Source organism: Necator americanus, chromosome V (genome assembly GCF_031761385.1).
Source record: "Necator americanus strain Aroian chromosome V, whole genome shotgun sequence".
In the NCBI taxonomy this organism is placed as follows: Eukaryota; Metazoa; Nematoda; class Chromadorea; order Rhabditida; family Ancylostomatidae; genus Necator; species Necator americanus.
In genome coordinates, this window is record NC_087375.1 from 18,676,155 (window position 1) to 18,691,788 (window position 15,634).

At 44.4% G+C, this 15,634-nt stretch overlaps 4 protein-coding genes across 4 annotated transcripts; 2 read left to right on the forward strand and 2 right to left on the reverse strand.

The window, feature by feature from the left end:
- Window positions 1-761: 761 nt before the first annotated feature.
- RB195_014360 (uncharacterized protein) lies at window positions 762-3,916 on the reverse strand (the record flags this gene model as incomplete). The annotated part of the gene is made up of 3 exons (XM_064204596.1): window positions 762-838; window positions 950-1,096; window positions 3,832-3,916. The coding sequence occupies 3 exons, from the start codon at window positions 3,914-3,916 to the stop codon at window positions 762-764; spliced, it is 309 nt and encodes a 102-aa protein (XP_064060477.1).
- A 2,040-nt stretch (window positions 3,917-5,956) lies between these two features.
- Window positions 5,957-6,298, forward strand: RB195_014361 (uncharacterized protein; the record flags this gene model as incomplete). The annotated part of the gene is made up of 1 exon (XM_064204597.1): window positions 5,957-6,298. One exon carries the CDS (start codon window positions 5,957-5,959, stop codon window positions 6,296-6,298), a length of 342 nt encoding a protein of 113 aa, XP_064060478.1.
- A 1,430-nt stretch (window positions 6,299-7,728) lies between these two features.
- RB195_014362 (uncharacterized protein) lies at window positions 7,729-8,049 on the forward strand (the record flags this gene model as incomplete). The annotated part of the gene is made up of 1 exon (XM_064204598.1): window positions 7,729-8,049. One exon carries the CDS (start codon window positions 7,729-7,731, stop codon window positions 8,047-8,049), a length of 321 nt encoding a protein of 106 aa, XP_064060479.1.
- Window positions 8,050-11,840: 3,791 nt separating this feature from the next.
- RB195_014363 (uncharacterized protein) lies at window positions 11,841-12,140 on the reverse strand (the record flags this gene model as incomplete). Its single annotated transcript, XM_064204599.1, has 1 exon — window positions 11,841-12,140. The coding sequence occupies one exon, from the start codon at window positions 12,138-12,140 to the stop codon at window positions 11,841-11,843; it is 300 nt and encodes a 99-aa protein (XP_064060480.1).
- Window positions 12,141-15,634: the final 3,494 nt, after the last annotated feature.

Sequence of the window (15,634 nt, forward strand, 5' to 3'; positions counted from 1 at the left end):
GGCACCGGTTTGTTGTTATTTATGTACTGTTTTGAGAAGACGTCTTCAGTTTGGTAACCCGATTTAGGCTGGATTTGAGCATCCAATGGCATTTCCTAGCTGCGTCGGTGTCCATAATGCATATCGAAAAATCTTCCGTCTATACTTGTTATTTTTATTGTACAACTAGACCTTCATTAATTGCTGAGCGTGTACAAATTTCTTGTGATGTTTGTAATCATGATCTTTATAGTGAGTTTCATAGATCCCCTTTAGAAATATTCTGCATTCTAATGCAGTGCGCAAATGTTGGTAAAGAGTTGTATATTATATTTTCTTGCACATTACAAAACAAGAGTACACGAGGACATTTGTTGCCAGGAATAGAAATTTGTAGACTGCCTATGATAGTAGACTATAAACTTCGTGTTTAGACACAGACAGTTTGTAATATCGGAGCCAATAACTCCTATTCGAACATCCAACAGAGTCGGCTGCGAAAATGGTGGACTTTTTCGATGAGCTGCATCCATATGCTCTGATCGAATGATCGAATTGTCAGTTTTAGTGGGATGGCATGAAAACAAGTTCTAGTTATGGAATACAGTGATTCGTTGCAGATTGGATATCTTATTATTATAAGGCAGTAGTTTGCACTGCGACTCACCTGCACTAGGAGTTGCACATAGAATGCTATTATCGTGTATAGAAGGGATAAACTGGTAGAGGTGACACTTTCTTGCCTTTTTGAGGTGAAGTACAATAGGAATCATTTTAGCTTATTATAGTTCAGAGCGGTCATCGTATTCTTCCATTTCATGTTCAAGTTCATTTTGTTCCTTCCACTCCCGTAGAGTTCCTAAAAGGGCTTCTAATGATTTTCTACAAATGATGTGGAAAACACATTCCCTCAAAATCATCGTACGACTACTTTCTATTTAAAATCTTAGAAAAATGGTTGAGGACTTACTATGATGAGCACAGCAGAAGTTCAGGCCACATTGTGCGTGGACACATTGGTATGGTTTCCCACATTTTGTTGTTGACATAGGATCACAAGTTGTAGGATCGTAATTGGGTTTCCGATGGACTCGCCATCCATTGGGGCAGTACTCATCTGAAAACTTCCAACTAAATACACCTACACCGTACAGTCGCACAAGCGGATTTTCGTTGAAATCTGATGCGTTTCACAACCACACTATCAAGGAGTTACTGTGGTGTATAGCTTTGTTCACATTATAGTGATCTTCACTACCAAAAAATCGTGTGATTGCATCACTTCGCTGAGTTTGTGTTTTTTTTTAAATACAATGATGTTCCTACAAGCCAACAAAGCTGGTCTGTGATGACGTTAAAGTCCTCAGAAGAAGCGTGTGCTAATTGTGGTAATAGAAATGAAGTTGCAGTCGAATGTACTCCACCTGTCGCACGCGACACGTCTGCTACATGCTCTACTTGACACACACTCCCTCTTCCCCTACAGTGTCCCAATCAAACACATGTATTGCTGCTGATAGTCAAAAGTCATCGCCCCCCGCTATACTTGTCCACCTTCTTCCTTCTCTATGATCTCCGAACCTCTCAAGCCTCTTCGTCACACAGGCGCCTGCTATGATTTGTGGTTTTACAAAGCTAGTATACATGGTGTGTCGTTGGAATCCAGACAGAAAACGTCTATGCAAAGTTTTTTTTTATCTTAAGACAGAATAGAAGATGCCAAAAATTGCTGGCACATACCACCTAGAGAATCTTTTCTGAGAATTTTCATTGTGTAGAGCCTTCATTCGCTTCTATCACCTCGACCCTCGCCCTAAAGTGCGAGCACGCTGCCTTCAACTGATCGTGATTCATGCGGTAAACACTTTAGAAGGAGTTCACGTTAGGGTACCTTTACTTTTTTATTGGACTCTCTCTAGACTACTACTTTCCCTCGTAGTTACAGAGTGCACAGGTTTATTAGAAGGCTAAAATTCATGTATAGTTGCTGATGGGTGGATTTTCGAAGTCGGATTCCCGGTCCTTACAAAATGATGCCTTTAACTCTTTAGATGATCTCCGGTGTGCTGAAGTCTAAATTTCATAATTTCATAATTTCTAGGTGCGTGCTTTTGGCCTGAAGCCTTTCTAAAATCGTTATACCCTATCGTAATTCATGCTTGTCTTTACGCTTTAGTTCAGCCATTCTGATGTTATAAAGGTCGTGCTATAAAGGTTAAAAGAATAAAGTGTCTGAGGTTTGCGGGCGTGTTACTGTCCTATTCATTGACTTGCGGGGGCTAGCCGGATTAAGTCAGTGTCCTCCCAGACAAATCTGCTACCAATTTCTCGACCCCAGAGGGATTAGAGGCTTGGTCTGCACTAGGACGGATTCAAGCCTCCGATCGATCGCGCAGACAGCAAAACCTTTTACCGACTGCGCTACGCCCAGCCCCTTTTACTGACTTGGTCACCTGCTGGCCCCGGTGAGTCGTGGCATAGGCCAAAACACTTTCCAAAAAAAACTTTCAACGATTACGAATTGCAAATGCGTTAGCGTATACCAAGTGGATTGATACACCACTGAGTTTATCCTTTACTGTTATATCTGGTTAATTTTCGACCAAATTAGCGCCTATACCTAAATTCAGGAATGGCTTAAAGTCCGGGTACAATTTTGTCCGGATTCTCATTCCTATACCTCGTCGTTCTATGAGAATCTACGGCTTGCAGTGTTGGTGGAACATTAGTAAGCCCTTCCTCCCTGAAGGTTCAGTAGTCGTTGCTCGTTCATACACAGGTATATTTCAATATTTCCTACGCTACCCAACAAATCGACATTCGACGACGACCCTCTTTTATACTTGCAGTGCATAAGACGATCGAATGAGATACAGGGTTCCAAGTAAAAGGTCATTTTGTGACCATTTTTATACATTCAATCAATTTCTTTTGCTAATCTAAGGGAACAAATATGATAAAATCATGATCATGATCATGATATATAATAACGGGCTTATTCTGTGTTTGTTTGTTTGTCTGTTTGTTTGTGTGTCACGAAATTCGAAAAGGAGGGTGCGACGGGTCCACCGGCATTGGATTGGTGCGCAATTAACTTCGTGTGCATGTCGCAAAAGGTAAATGAGATGTTCCGTAGCCGTGGCCACTGGGCGTGTTGCTTTTCACCTTTATGACTCCTCCGCGTGTCTATTTCCTTCTCCGTTCGCATCACGTTGGTACCATGCCTTCCTCAGAAAGTGGAAACATGCATGCAAAGCACTGCTTAAATAGTAGAAAACAGTTTACATGATCTGACGTAGAACGCTATTCTTATTAGTTGGGTAAAGTCTTTCACATCATTTTGTGCTTAAACACCATTCATTGGTAACTCTTGGAGGGAAACAGGAGGAAAACGCGAATTTCGAGTAATACTTTCATATTGTGTCTACATTATATTGGTATCGAGGGAGTGTTTGAAGCTGAAGTTTGAATATTCTCCAAATGTAGAACTGGCGCGAACTGACGAAAAAGAAAACTATGAAATCTTTTGCCTTTATTTATAATTAAAAAAAAGATGAAGAAAGATTGTTAAAGGTACACAAGTCAATTTTCACAGAAAAGGACACTAATGTAGATTTTCGTTGATCAGTGAAGGGGAGCGAAGCGAACGCTTTAGCCGGACGTTCAGACTGGTGATAAAATATGCGAAGATTGCATATTGTGGGGTTGATTGATATGGATTTCGAAATGGAAATACTTCCGGGTTTTTGTAATTTCCTTGCTGGGTTAATGGATTCGTAGATAAAAGAGTTTAATTAAATGCTTTGAAGCGTTTGGTAACATTGAAGAAAACTGCGGTATCAACTGCCTCACCGGTGTACGTTTGTTCAAGGTGAACAATATTTTTCTGTTTCAATTTGATTCGAAGTGCTTTTACCTGCTGTGCACGTGGCGCCATCTACGAAAGGCGATGTGATAGAAATAAAAGCAGAAACGAGGAATACCAGTGCAGTGGTAGTGGTGGGCGCTGTCCAAGGGTACATCACTAAAATGCGCGCGATTACAATCTTCGACACCCGCCAAATCGACACAGACCGATCTTGGCTTTCGATAAATTGTCCATTTGTATTATGGATGTACTACAAAAAAGCATGTTTTTCTCCGAACAAGTAAGTTTTCTCTTCGAAGAGCACAATCTGAATAAACTGAAAATCCTAGATTCCAAAGATTAGATGAGTATGACAGCATGCACATCTACGTTGGCCTGTATTGTTGGTGAAAAAAGGTGGTCTTACTAGGTTCTTCAACATCGCATATCGCACTCGTATTTGTCAATCAAACTGAATACTATACTGTTACTTACTGTAATTGGTTAAAAAAAAAAACACAGAAACGGTAGAAAAACATGCAATCCTCAAAACTACAATCTGTTTCCTACACTCAACGTTTATTCGGCAAGTCCAAGGGCAAGTGGTTTAGCGCACTTTGAGAATTTCGGCTGTAATGTCGATGATTCGGAACCACCTCAGGCCAGCCAGCCATTCGTGTTGCTGGATTCGGTGAGTTGCTCACGACTTCTCTGGAAGAAACGAAACACTGACTTGATAAATCACTTACTCCCTCATTGTATACACAACGGCGCAAACGCTCAATTTTTACCTTAAAGGGAGAAAACAAAATTGGCGATGTTCGGATCTTGCCACGAAAATAAAGAGTGTGGATCACGAGCATGAGAGGAGAAACGGAGTGGGAAACGACCTTCCCTATCTAATTTCCCTCTGAGCGGACAAGCAGACGGTGGGCTGTTGATGTTGTTTCTCCCGCTTGGTGGCAGCCTCAAGGCGTATGCCTGCGCTCGCATATGCAATAGAAAATTCGTTTGTTGGAAAAAAAGGCCGACGACGCGGTTTCTCACACCGTTCTTCAAGGCAATTCAACGCAGTCGCACTCATAATCATCACATACGCCTTTAGTCATATGATTTCCCGGAGAGATCACAGTTCGTCAACTTCCTGGTGTGCTGGCTCCACACGAAAAAAAGGTGAAATACCAGTGGAGCCCCAACTGTCCTTCAGAATCATTTCTTCAAGTAATCTGTTTTATTCACGCAGTTAAAAAAGTTGGACTAATCTATGTAGAGGTTCCCATTCTTTTCATTCACAGCATCAAACATTTCATTTTTATCGAATTCAGTTGTATGTCGGTGGGATTCACATAACGCTAAACTGACTAACCATTTTTATGGTAAGTAACTGGTTAATGGCAGCAGCTTGATTTATGAAGGCTCTCTTCAGTTTGGTATCTGAAAAAATAGTTAACTTTCGCCTAACATTTCCAAATACTACCTTGTGTTTTCAAAATGCTTCAGAATTTAATTATACTTGAAATTAACTGAGAGTTCTGAAAAATTTAAGCAAGTCTTTTCGACAACTGATTCAGAAAATGGAACTTGGAACCTGTCGAGGCAGCGTATACAAATCTGATTATTACTTACTTGTAGTGGCTCCGCTTTTACTAAAAGTAAGCAGAAGCCAGAGTATACGCCTTGGAAGCGCACGAGCTATATATTCACCACCATCTTGGCAAAATTTTGCGAGGTGGCTCCTTGATCCATATAGGTTGGGCGACAACCTTTGGTGAAAGCTAAGCTCGCCATGGCAAGGCTCCTTAGTTTGGGGAAAAAATCTTCTCCCCACTCCAGCATATACACCGCCTCAGTACCCTGCACCCTGGGACCTACTGTCTCAGACGTTGAATGGTATTGCGTCTGGTGAGAGACGATCAAGTCTCAGGTTGCTCAGGATGATTCTGGACGGAGGCGACACACACACGACTCGCCACGGAGAATGTCTCAGATTGTGTACTTACAACGCGTGAACAGTGTTCACAGATGCTGACCTGCATGCCCTTCTCAGAGCTACAGAGCGTATCAAACTTCACGTGATTGTTCTGCAAGAGACCAAGAGCCAAAAGAGCGACGTACACCAGATGAAATCAGATGAATGACGGTACGCTCGCTATCTGGAGAGGAAGTGTTCGATTGCGAAATGTATGCCGTTTTGGTTTTGTTGTGCACCCATCTGTCGTTCATGTTGTTGATTCTCACGAGGTCCTGTCACTTTGTCTGGTTATTTTTCTCATGTACCCTCTGCGCCAAAAACTCACTAACATCGTCAACTGCAACTCCCTAATATCAGCAACTGATGAATCTGATTTGGTCGCCTTTTATGAGAAGCTGGAAGAAGTGATTCGCAACGAAAACTCCTTCTACAGATTTGGGGTCGGATACTTGAACGCAAAACAAGGAAAGGACACCGAAGAGGAGCGTACGATTGGATGATTTGGACTGGTGGACCGAAAACGGCAACATATAGTCTCGCCGGACTGTTGTTCGCTGCCCGCCGTTTTTATGGGAGTTCCTTTTTCATTAAAAAAATCATCGTCAGTGTACGTTGGAATGTGTGGAGATCCACATACTCACCAACCGGAGGTGGTGTCTACTTGAGGTCTCGGTGTTATCATCCTTTTGAGATGGTTTTGATCACCGATCCTTTCGTAAGAAAATAGGACAAGCCACACGATGGAAAAAGACATGTGCTATCGGCAATGGAGGGGGAAAGAAGTCGTATACAACGATTGCATACTTGAGGACTTGCTGTAGGATGGGATTTTCCCCGTATTATTCGCGTAGTGCAAACCCGCACTGGATACGTTGCATTCTTGTGTTGCCATCCTCTTGTTTTTATACGGATACTCTCTTCCCCGTGTTCGCTTTCAATAAAACTACTCGTCTTCGGCCGTGACGGCATCCGCAACAACTGGGGATCAGCGTACTACAACAGCTGAAGACGACCATTTTCTGCTACAATGACTCCAGCTCAGGCAGTGAGCCCGGTGGATCTGCTGTTACTGCCGTCGTGGGTACGCCGTCCACTGAGCAGCGACTTCAAAATGGATGCTGAAACTTTGCGTACCATCTTGGAAGCCCAAACCAAGGCACAGCAGCAAATGTCACCAAGCTGATGAAGCGTATCGAAAGAATGGTCTTCGCTTCAAGCCCAGCCATTCCAATAGCATCGGTCGCAGCGGCCGGATTTGTCACGAATTCCCTATAGACACGCTTGCCTGAGTTCGTGTACGATTCGACAATGCTTGTACATTCGAGGTCTGGCACAATCGCTACGAGGACGTCATCTCAAAAGACGGTGCAACCTCGGAGGATGCAGCGAAGGCTCGACTAATCGTCTCCAAACTCGACTCCGTCACACACGCCCGCTTCACAAAGCACATTCTTCCTAAATGGGCATACGATGTTCCTTTACTGTGACTGCTCTGAAGGAATTGTTCGAACATAACACGTCATTATTCGCGAGACGCTACGCCTACCTCAAGACACAGCGAAAATAGGAAAGTCTCCGCGACTACACCAGATTGGTCAATCACCGACATGCCATGGGTGAGTTCAACGACGTCACCTCGAGCGATCAGATCTACCGCACGTCAACGTCGTGGTTTAGCAGAGTCGAAATCGTGAGCCGCCGTAACCTTGTTTTCGGTGCGTAGCCAGTCACTGGTGTAGAGACTGCACATTCGTGAACAAGAGATGCCACGACTGCAGACGCTCTGGGCACAAGTGAGGAGTCTCCGAAAATTTTCCGGAGAAGGAGAGGCGGAATTCGAAACAGAAGCGGAAATCTGCTAGCAGCGTCACTATCGCTTTGACTTATGCTGACGTCGCTTTAACCCGCATCTACCGTAGAGCACAGATTGATGGGAAGACGGTACGTCAGACTGGACTGGAGACCGCTCAGCACCTTGAACTCTTCTCTCGCAGAGCACATGAAAATGAAGTTTTCATCAGTCTTCTCTCCTGGACTGGTATGTTGTACCAAGTCAAAGACTAAACTCGCTCTGAAGCTTGACTCCAGAGCGAGTTTAGTCTTTGACTTGGTACAACATACCAGTCCAGGAGAGAAGCCTGTTTTTCTAAAGTCTCGCCCTGTACTCTATGCTGCTATAACAAGGATTTCAACCGAAATCGATCGACTCGTGTCTGTACACGTGCTGGAGGCCGTTGATCACTCAGAATGATTCTTCTGAACGGCGACGATGGGTGGCACCCGTTCAGAAGAAAAATGGATCGATCCGCCTCTGCGCAAACAACACCACCTGAACGATGCACTGGAACAAAACCAGGATCCGCTTCAAAGCACAGATAACGTCTTCACAAAACTCAACGGAGGGCGCTACTTTTCACAACTTGACTTAGCCGAAGCGCCCCATGAGCTAAATCCCTTCATCTCAGGAGAGTCCGGCTACTCCCTATCCCAACTATGGCGTCGATCCGTATATGAGATACATTTATGCACGAGCGATATAGGATAGGATTAGGAGTGTATTATTCAGTAGTTCCCTCTATGTTATTCGCTATTATTTTATTATTTGTGTTATAAAGGTCTAATTATCTAAGTTTGAGGGCGTACAAGCGAACACTTTCATTTTTCGGCATCGGCCAAAATCAATTTAGAGATACTCGAAGCCTCTAAGTTTAACTATTCTGGACTTCAAAGCGGCTTTCGATTCTCCTCACCGGAGCCATCCTTTCAACGGGCTTCGCTTTTTCTAGGAAAAAAAGAAAAAAAATGGAGTTCTAGGAAAATTCGTACTCCTAACAAACGACATAAATAGAGGAACAACTGCGGAGATTCGAACACCAGCTGGATATACTACACCGTTTGAAATGGAAACTGTAGTGAGGCAAGACCTTTTCTATTCAACTTCACCGTCATTGACATAATGCAAAGAACAATTGAGTGTCTCGCCGTTTAGCACCATCTGCACGTCGCTTTCTCAAGTACGCCAACGATGTCGTAATGCTTCAAGCAACGCGATGTTACAATATGTTATTACCCTTTGAAATTGAATTTGATGAAACTCACTGATTAGCTGCAGCCTACGGATTGCGACTCCGCACAGATAAATGTAAGTTGATGTGGATCTCCGTGAGACTCTCAGCAGGAATCAGGATGAACGGACAACTAGTTGAACTTGTAGACGGGTTCAGTTATTTGGGTTGCATGGAGAGATATTCGGAAAAGATGCGCTAAGGCGAGTTCTGCATTGAACTCCTTAACAAAGTGCTTGTGGACGATCGCTATAGCCAACGAAGTCGAGCTCTGAGTCTACCTATCCGCATATGACGTAGGGATCGGAGACTTGGGGAGCGCCATCGACGGCGATGTAGAAGCTTGACTACAAACAGAGGAAGCTGTCTCACGATTGATGGGCTTCTTTTGACCGAAGCTGTGCAAAATGAAGGACTTTATTCGGAAGTGGATATGGTGTACCGGCGGATGACACGTGAACTTCAGTCGCAGTTGCCAGTCTTCTGAAATAATCATAGAAAATAGTGTTTGCTTCTTCGGCCAAATTATAAGGAGATCGTCTGATATTGTCCAAGTTGTTCTGAGGATGCTCCCATACTCAGAATGGAAAAGAACTGGTCGCAAAGAAAGTCCTGGACGGTGGTGGAAATGGAAGCTCTGAGGACACTTGGAGTTGACAGTTAGTTCAGTTGAGACGTAAAATTCTGCCGTTTATGGAATAGCGACGAATCCTATGCGGGCTCTAGCCGAGGATTGAACAGGATGGTTTCGTGTTTGTTTGAGGACGACACCCCTCGACGAGGGTACGGACAGCCGCGTTAGGCCCGCCCACCGATTGAGTCAAGTAAGTCATTTTGTGATCGAGCAGCTCCATGAGTAAGTTCACACGAAGAGTTGCAGAGGCGTCAAAGAGTAAAGGGCTCTTTTTTCCCATCTTATTTGAACTGTGTTCTCAGCTCAAGGTAATTCACCAATCCTCCATAAAAGGATCGTTAATGATCCTCAGCTTTGAGCAGGTCACCTTCGTCTCCCTCCTTTTTTATTGATAGCACTAGGTGGGCTACTTCATTTTTTACACACGCATACTCTTCGCAATATCATACTTTCTCAATCACATATCGATGATCATCCGTAAAAGAGTCTAAACGAATGTCTATAATCGTGTTCCCTCTTTCTGAAAGGTTTACCATTCCGTGAGAGTAGAAGCTGGGGACTGAGACTCAAAGGCCAACTCAGTGATTTGACGTCAGTGAAAGTTGTAGCCGCAGCATGTTGATTCCGCCACTTGCCGCCAACTTGATGCCCTGGGCTTAATCCCCTCATTCTCTAGAGTCCTGAATATTCCTTCTTGAGCAGTCTCTAAAGCAAAAACTATTTAACTCTTTCGCTGTCGTCAGATTCGCGTTCGAGTTTTCCATATTGATGGCACTCCAAGGAAGATGTATGACGAAATTCCCACGATCTGGGAGCCTTCAAGTTCTACTCCTACGTCCTCGTAGTAAAGGTTTTTCATGAAGTGTGTTTTCTTTCGGTTTATCATATTCTCTTTCTTGCGCCGTTCGATTCCGTGAGCATTGTTTCCCCTCCATTGGTACTTCTCGAGAAGAGAACGATGTCGTCCGCAAAAGGAAGGTTTGAGAGGAATTTTCTGTCAACACTCATCCCCTTTCTTCCCGAAGAAGTGATTTCAATATCCACTGTAATGCAGCCGTTAACGACATCGGTGATATAGTAACGCTTTGTCGTATCCCCTTTCGAAGAGGTATGGTGAGAGAGCGGCAGAAAGGCTGCATCTTATTGGTGCGTCGATCGTAGCAATAGGCTTATTCCTCACACCTTGATCGACCAGCGCTGACAGTACTGCACTCATTTTTCTGTTTTCAAAGGCTTTCTCACAGTTGACAAAGGTTAAAGCAAGGCGCAGGCGGTATTTCCGCAAACCTCCATGATCCTCGACACGGGCTGAATGTGGCACATGCAGCTGAGCCTCCGACGGAATCCAGCTTGTTCCTGAGGTTGCGCTTTATCCGACGTCTTAGATATGTGCTTGAGAATGATCTTGGTGAATACTTTGTACAGGACGGTCAGCAAGCATAGCACGTTCCGAGGGTTCTTTTTGTCACTCTTCTTGTGGATAAGAATGATTGGCGGGGTCTTCTACTGGTTTGGGATTAGATCTTTCCTTCTAAAGCTAGGAAGTCATGTGGTCCGCTGGAATTACATGAAGCGGTTGGCCTCTAACCCAAAGAAAGTCTGCTGATATAAAATCAGATCCGGGAACTGTGTCAGGTTTTCGCTGTTGACATGAACTCTTATTTCCGAAGGGAGAATCCGTGGTGAAACATGGAACTTCACCTGTAGAAATGACAGAATCGGGGTTGACAGAGGAGTTGACGAACGAAAATGATTCGAGTAGAACCTCTCCGTGAGAGAAGAAGTGCGGATCCTATCTTTGCTCAGCAAGGATGTTAGCGGAACATTATATTCCCAGACGTCCTTGCGACACTTCTTTAGACTTGTTCTTCTTTGTGCTGCTTAGAGAACCTTTTTCTGCCACTATTTCGAAGGATCCTCCTTCTTTCCAGTCTAGGAGATCCTGCCAGTGGCTCTCATCACAATTCGACTACCGGAGTTACTTCTATGCCACTAGGAGACAGTAAACAGTTAGGAAAGAACATTTGCAACATTCACATGCATCACCTGTGCTCGTTGTTCTCGATTTGGGCGATGTAATAGTAGTAAAACTTCCATTTGTCCCAATCACGCGCAAGTGTTGCCCAGTGAATCCGTTCTCGCGAAGGACTCGAAGAGCGTAGTACTTTTCTTTGAAGGACTTCGTGAAGAGGTCTAACCATCTGGTCGGCGGTCTTCCTGTGGTGCATCTGATGTCGCGTGGTATCCAGTCGTTTACGGCCCCAGTCCAACGGTTGTCGTTGAAACGCATCATGTGTCCGGCCCACCTAATTTTGCTTTCCTTGGCATATGCGGCAGCGTCTCTCATCTTTGATCCGTGACGTAGGGGTGGACTTCTTTCACTTGCGTGAAGCGGGTTACTCCTAGCATCAGCAACAAAACCCTTTTAATTTCGCGTTCTATAACGCTGATCGCGTTCTCCTCCTGCTTGCAAAACTCCCACATTTCTGAAGCGTAAGGAAGCAGAAGGAACGGGGTGGTGGTGAATAGGTGAGCACGGAACCGGATGTTCTTGGTTCTCTTCACTACATCCTTGATGCTCTTGAATGCTTCCCAAGCCGCTCTTTTCCTTCTGACCAGCTCGGAGGTCAGGTCGTTCATCATGTTGATTTCCTAGAAATACATAGCTGGAGCATTCGCATGTGTTCGTTCCGTTGAGCATGAATGGGGCATCTGAAACCCAACCGTTCCCCATAGACATCGTCTTGTCCAGGTTCAGTTTCATCGAATTAGACCAGCATCCGTTCCGCCTGATTGATGCTTGATGTTATACGAAAGATATCATTAGCGAAGCGAAGATGCTGTAAATGAACATCAACTTTCACTCCCATAGGTACGATAGGGAAGAGCCGGACCCTCCTCAGGCGAAGGGGGCCTATCTCATTTAGTGCAGCTCAAGTGATGGGGATCGCTTCACCAACCGTCCAAAAGCGATAGGGGTTCCTTCTGTAACTGTCTAAAAGTGTAGGGGGTCCCTCCGTCAGTCGTCCAAAAGTGAAGGGGCTCGGAGCACCTGCTCCGATTATCGCATCTATGTTCACTCCCATGTTATCTCATTTCAAACCTCGTACCGAGTTCTCGAGAGTGGCACTGGATATTTTGGAATTGTGTTACCTAACGAACCTCTCCATTCACCTCGATTATTACATCATTGTAGAAGGGGGAAATTTTGGTGGTGAAGTTGCTATACAACTCACGAAGTATCTTTATGTATGGAGGTGGACGCCTTGGTTGTCCAAGGTCTCCATCATCGCTTGGGTCTCAATTTTTTTCTCAATTCGTTCTTCAAATCGATGAAAGTGAGAGACAGCGACATCTTGTACTCTTGCGATACTTCTATGAATTTTGAAACTTGAAGTTCGATTCTTCACCGAAATGATGACATGTCGGACTTCGGAAGGGAGGCTTTTGGAATGATACCTCCATCTTCGCTCAGATGGTGCGGAGGCAAGTGGACGTGGCTGTCGAAGAGATCTGAGTAGAAGTCGTGAATGACCTTTTCCATCTACCTTCTCCATGCTGTAGTTGATCCATCTGGTGTCCAGAGAGCAGTCATTATTGTTTTACGACTGGCGAATTTTCGGCTGGTGTAGCGAATGCATGTCCCGCCTTTGCAGCTTCGGCGAACACTTCTGCTTTTCTCTCTTTGAGGTCTTCTTTTATCTACTCTCTGCAAGGCCTTGCGAGATCGGACATGAGTTCTTGGTTGCCCGCATTGGTGCAGCCCTACGCTGACGTATCAGCTCAAGAGTTTTCGGAGACAGACATCTTTTGATCGTTTTGAAACTCTTCGTTTTCCTCGTGCAGTCGTGAAGATTCTCTACAAGCCGTTCATGTTTGTGGCCGATGTTGTCCATGTCGGTATCTTCCCGAAAGCCGACAATCACGAAGAGCTTCCAGTCGATGATGGTTCTGGGAGTTCCCCTCGTGAACGTCGCGGCTTTTTCTCCTCTCCTTGTGAAAAAAATCTTTCTCGAAGAAGGCGATGATTCGATCCCGTATAAGACTTTGGTACAACAGCGACATCCGTCAGGCAAAACCTTTTACTGACGATAACGTGGTTAATTTCAGTATGATGCTCTCCGCCGCGTGATTCCCACGTCCGTAGAAAGGAGAGCTTCTGAAATTGCAAGTTCCCATGGATGGTCTATGTCATCATGATGAACTCGGAAACCCTCTCTCCCTCAATTTACTAAATGCAATGGGTTCCGATGTTTAGTTCTCCAGGCATTCTTCTAGGGCAATTTTGGCATTGAAATAACCAGTAATGACCTTGTAGAAGGTGTGATCTTCTCTGTAGAACTTCTCCATATAGAAAGCTCCATAGGTCCATATAGAAAACTTCGACGTTGAGCTTAAACTTCCTGGCTTGCATGATCAGATATTCAATGGTCGCAATGGCATCCGATGCAAGCGTACGGGCATTATAAGTACAGATCGTCATCCCAATCCTTTTCCGTTCCGATAGCCTACATGACTCCTGCAACCCTGCCTTTCCTAGCGCTACGAACCACGCTTGCCTCCGGAGTTAGGAGACTCTTTTCTATTACTGTACTTCGCATAGAAATTTGAAACCCATGGGCAGATTGCAAGCCTCTAGTCCCAGGAGTTTTGAGAGAATGTTGCGCTCTCCACCTGCGTCTCAGGGCAGGTACGAGGTCGCTTTTGGTCTGCGATTAGCCCCCTATCTGCCACCTGGGGCTGCGCCACGTAGCCTCGCGACTAACCGGCTCCCTCTAATGAGGAAGATCCATGGATATTTTCAACATATCCCATCAAATGCCTCATCCAGAACAAGTCATTATTCCCTAAGATATAACTCTATAACTCTAATCTAGCCTCTACTCTAACAAAGAACCAAAAGAACCTATATCGCTGAGTCACTAAGTGATTATCTCAGTAGCCGAGTCGCATCATAATCGGTATTACCGCAGCTATTCCACCATCCGGAAGTGCGGTGATGTTACCGCACTTCCGGATGGTGGAATCTAACAAAAAAAAAATCTAACTCTAACAAAGAACCAAAAGAACCCATATCGCTGAGTCACTAAGTGATTATCTCAGTAGCCGAGTCGCATCATAATCGGTATTACCGCAGCTATTCCACCATCCGGAAGTGCGGTGATGTTACCGCACTTCCGGATGGTGGAATCTAACAAAAAAAAATCTAACTCTAACAAAGAACCAAAAGAACCCATATCGCTGAGTCACTAAGTGATTATCTCAGTAGCCGAGTCGCATCATAATCGGTATTACCGCAGCTATTCCACCATCCGGAAGTGCGGTGATGTTACCGCACTTCCGGATAGTGGAATCGCTGCGGTAATACTGATTATGATGCGACTCGCATATGATGCCGTAGGTGAAAACTCGAAAAGGTCTTGATGCAGAGCTAACTCGTTGGTCACAGCTATGCACTCTTCTTTTCTGTTGGATTGTTTTTTAGTCTCAGCCCTCCTCCAGATTTTGTCACAGAGAATTGCAACCCTCTCAGAAAGATGGAGCACTGTTATAGACACCGATGGTGAGTACATGGGCGGAATGTGTGAATGAATGTGTAACTAAGGACCTACGAAACTGTGATGCTGATGTGGGTTTAAACGAATAAATATCCACCTCAATATTTATTTCCTTGTTTGAAAATATTCGCCGTCCACAATTTTTTGGAATGTTTGTACACTCTAACATATTTGACCACGGAGGGTAGCATTTCCAAGCGGTCATCGGAGCTCCAGAAATGGCTCTACTTATTAGAATGATGTTTGCAACTGCTTCTTATGTCTAGATCTTGATGAATGTTTTCTAGTTAACTTAAAACGTGAGACAAATTTTATTTTGGACGAAATTCATTTTTTGATCCAGTGTACTTATATCTAAACAATCCTTGTTTATATGCTAGTGCCCTCTTGAAAAATATGGAGATTTTAAGGCGTTATTTTCCGTGGTAGTCCTACTATTATTTTCCCCTTCAATAGAAAGGATGGAGAGGTTTCCCTTTTTATTATATCTGACGTGATGAGGGTTACAAGCGCGACTCCACATTTCCTCCAGAGACCTCTATCTGCTAGCAGTATTTCCACCAGTATTTCCTCTCTGTG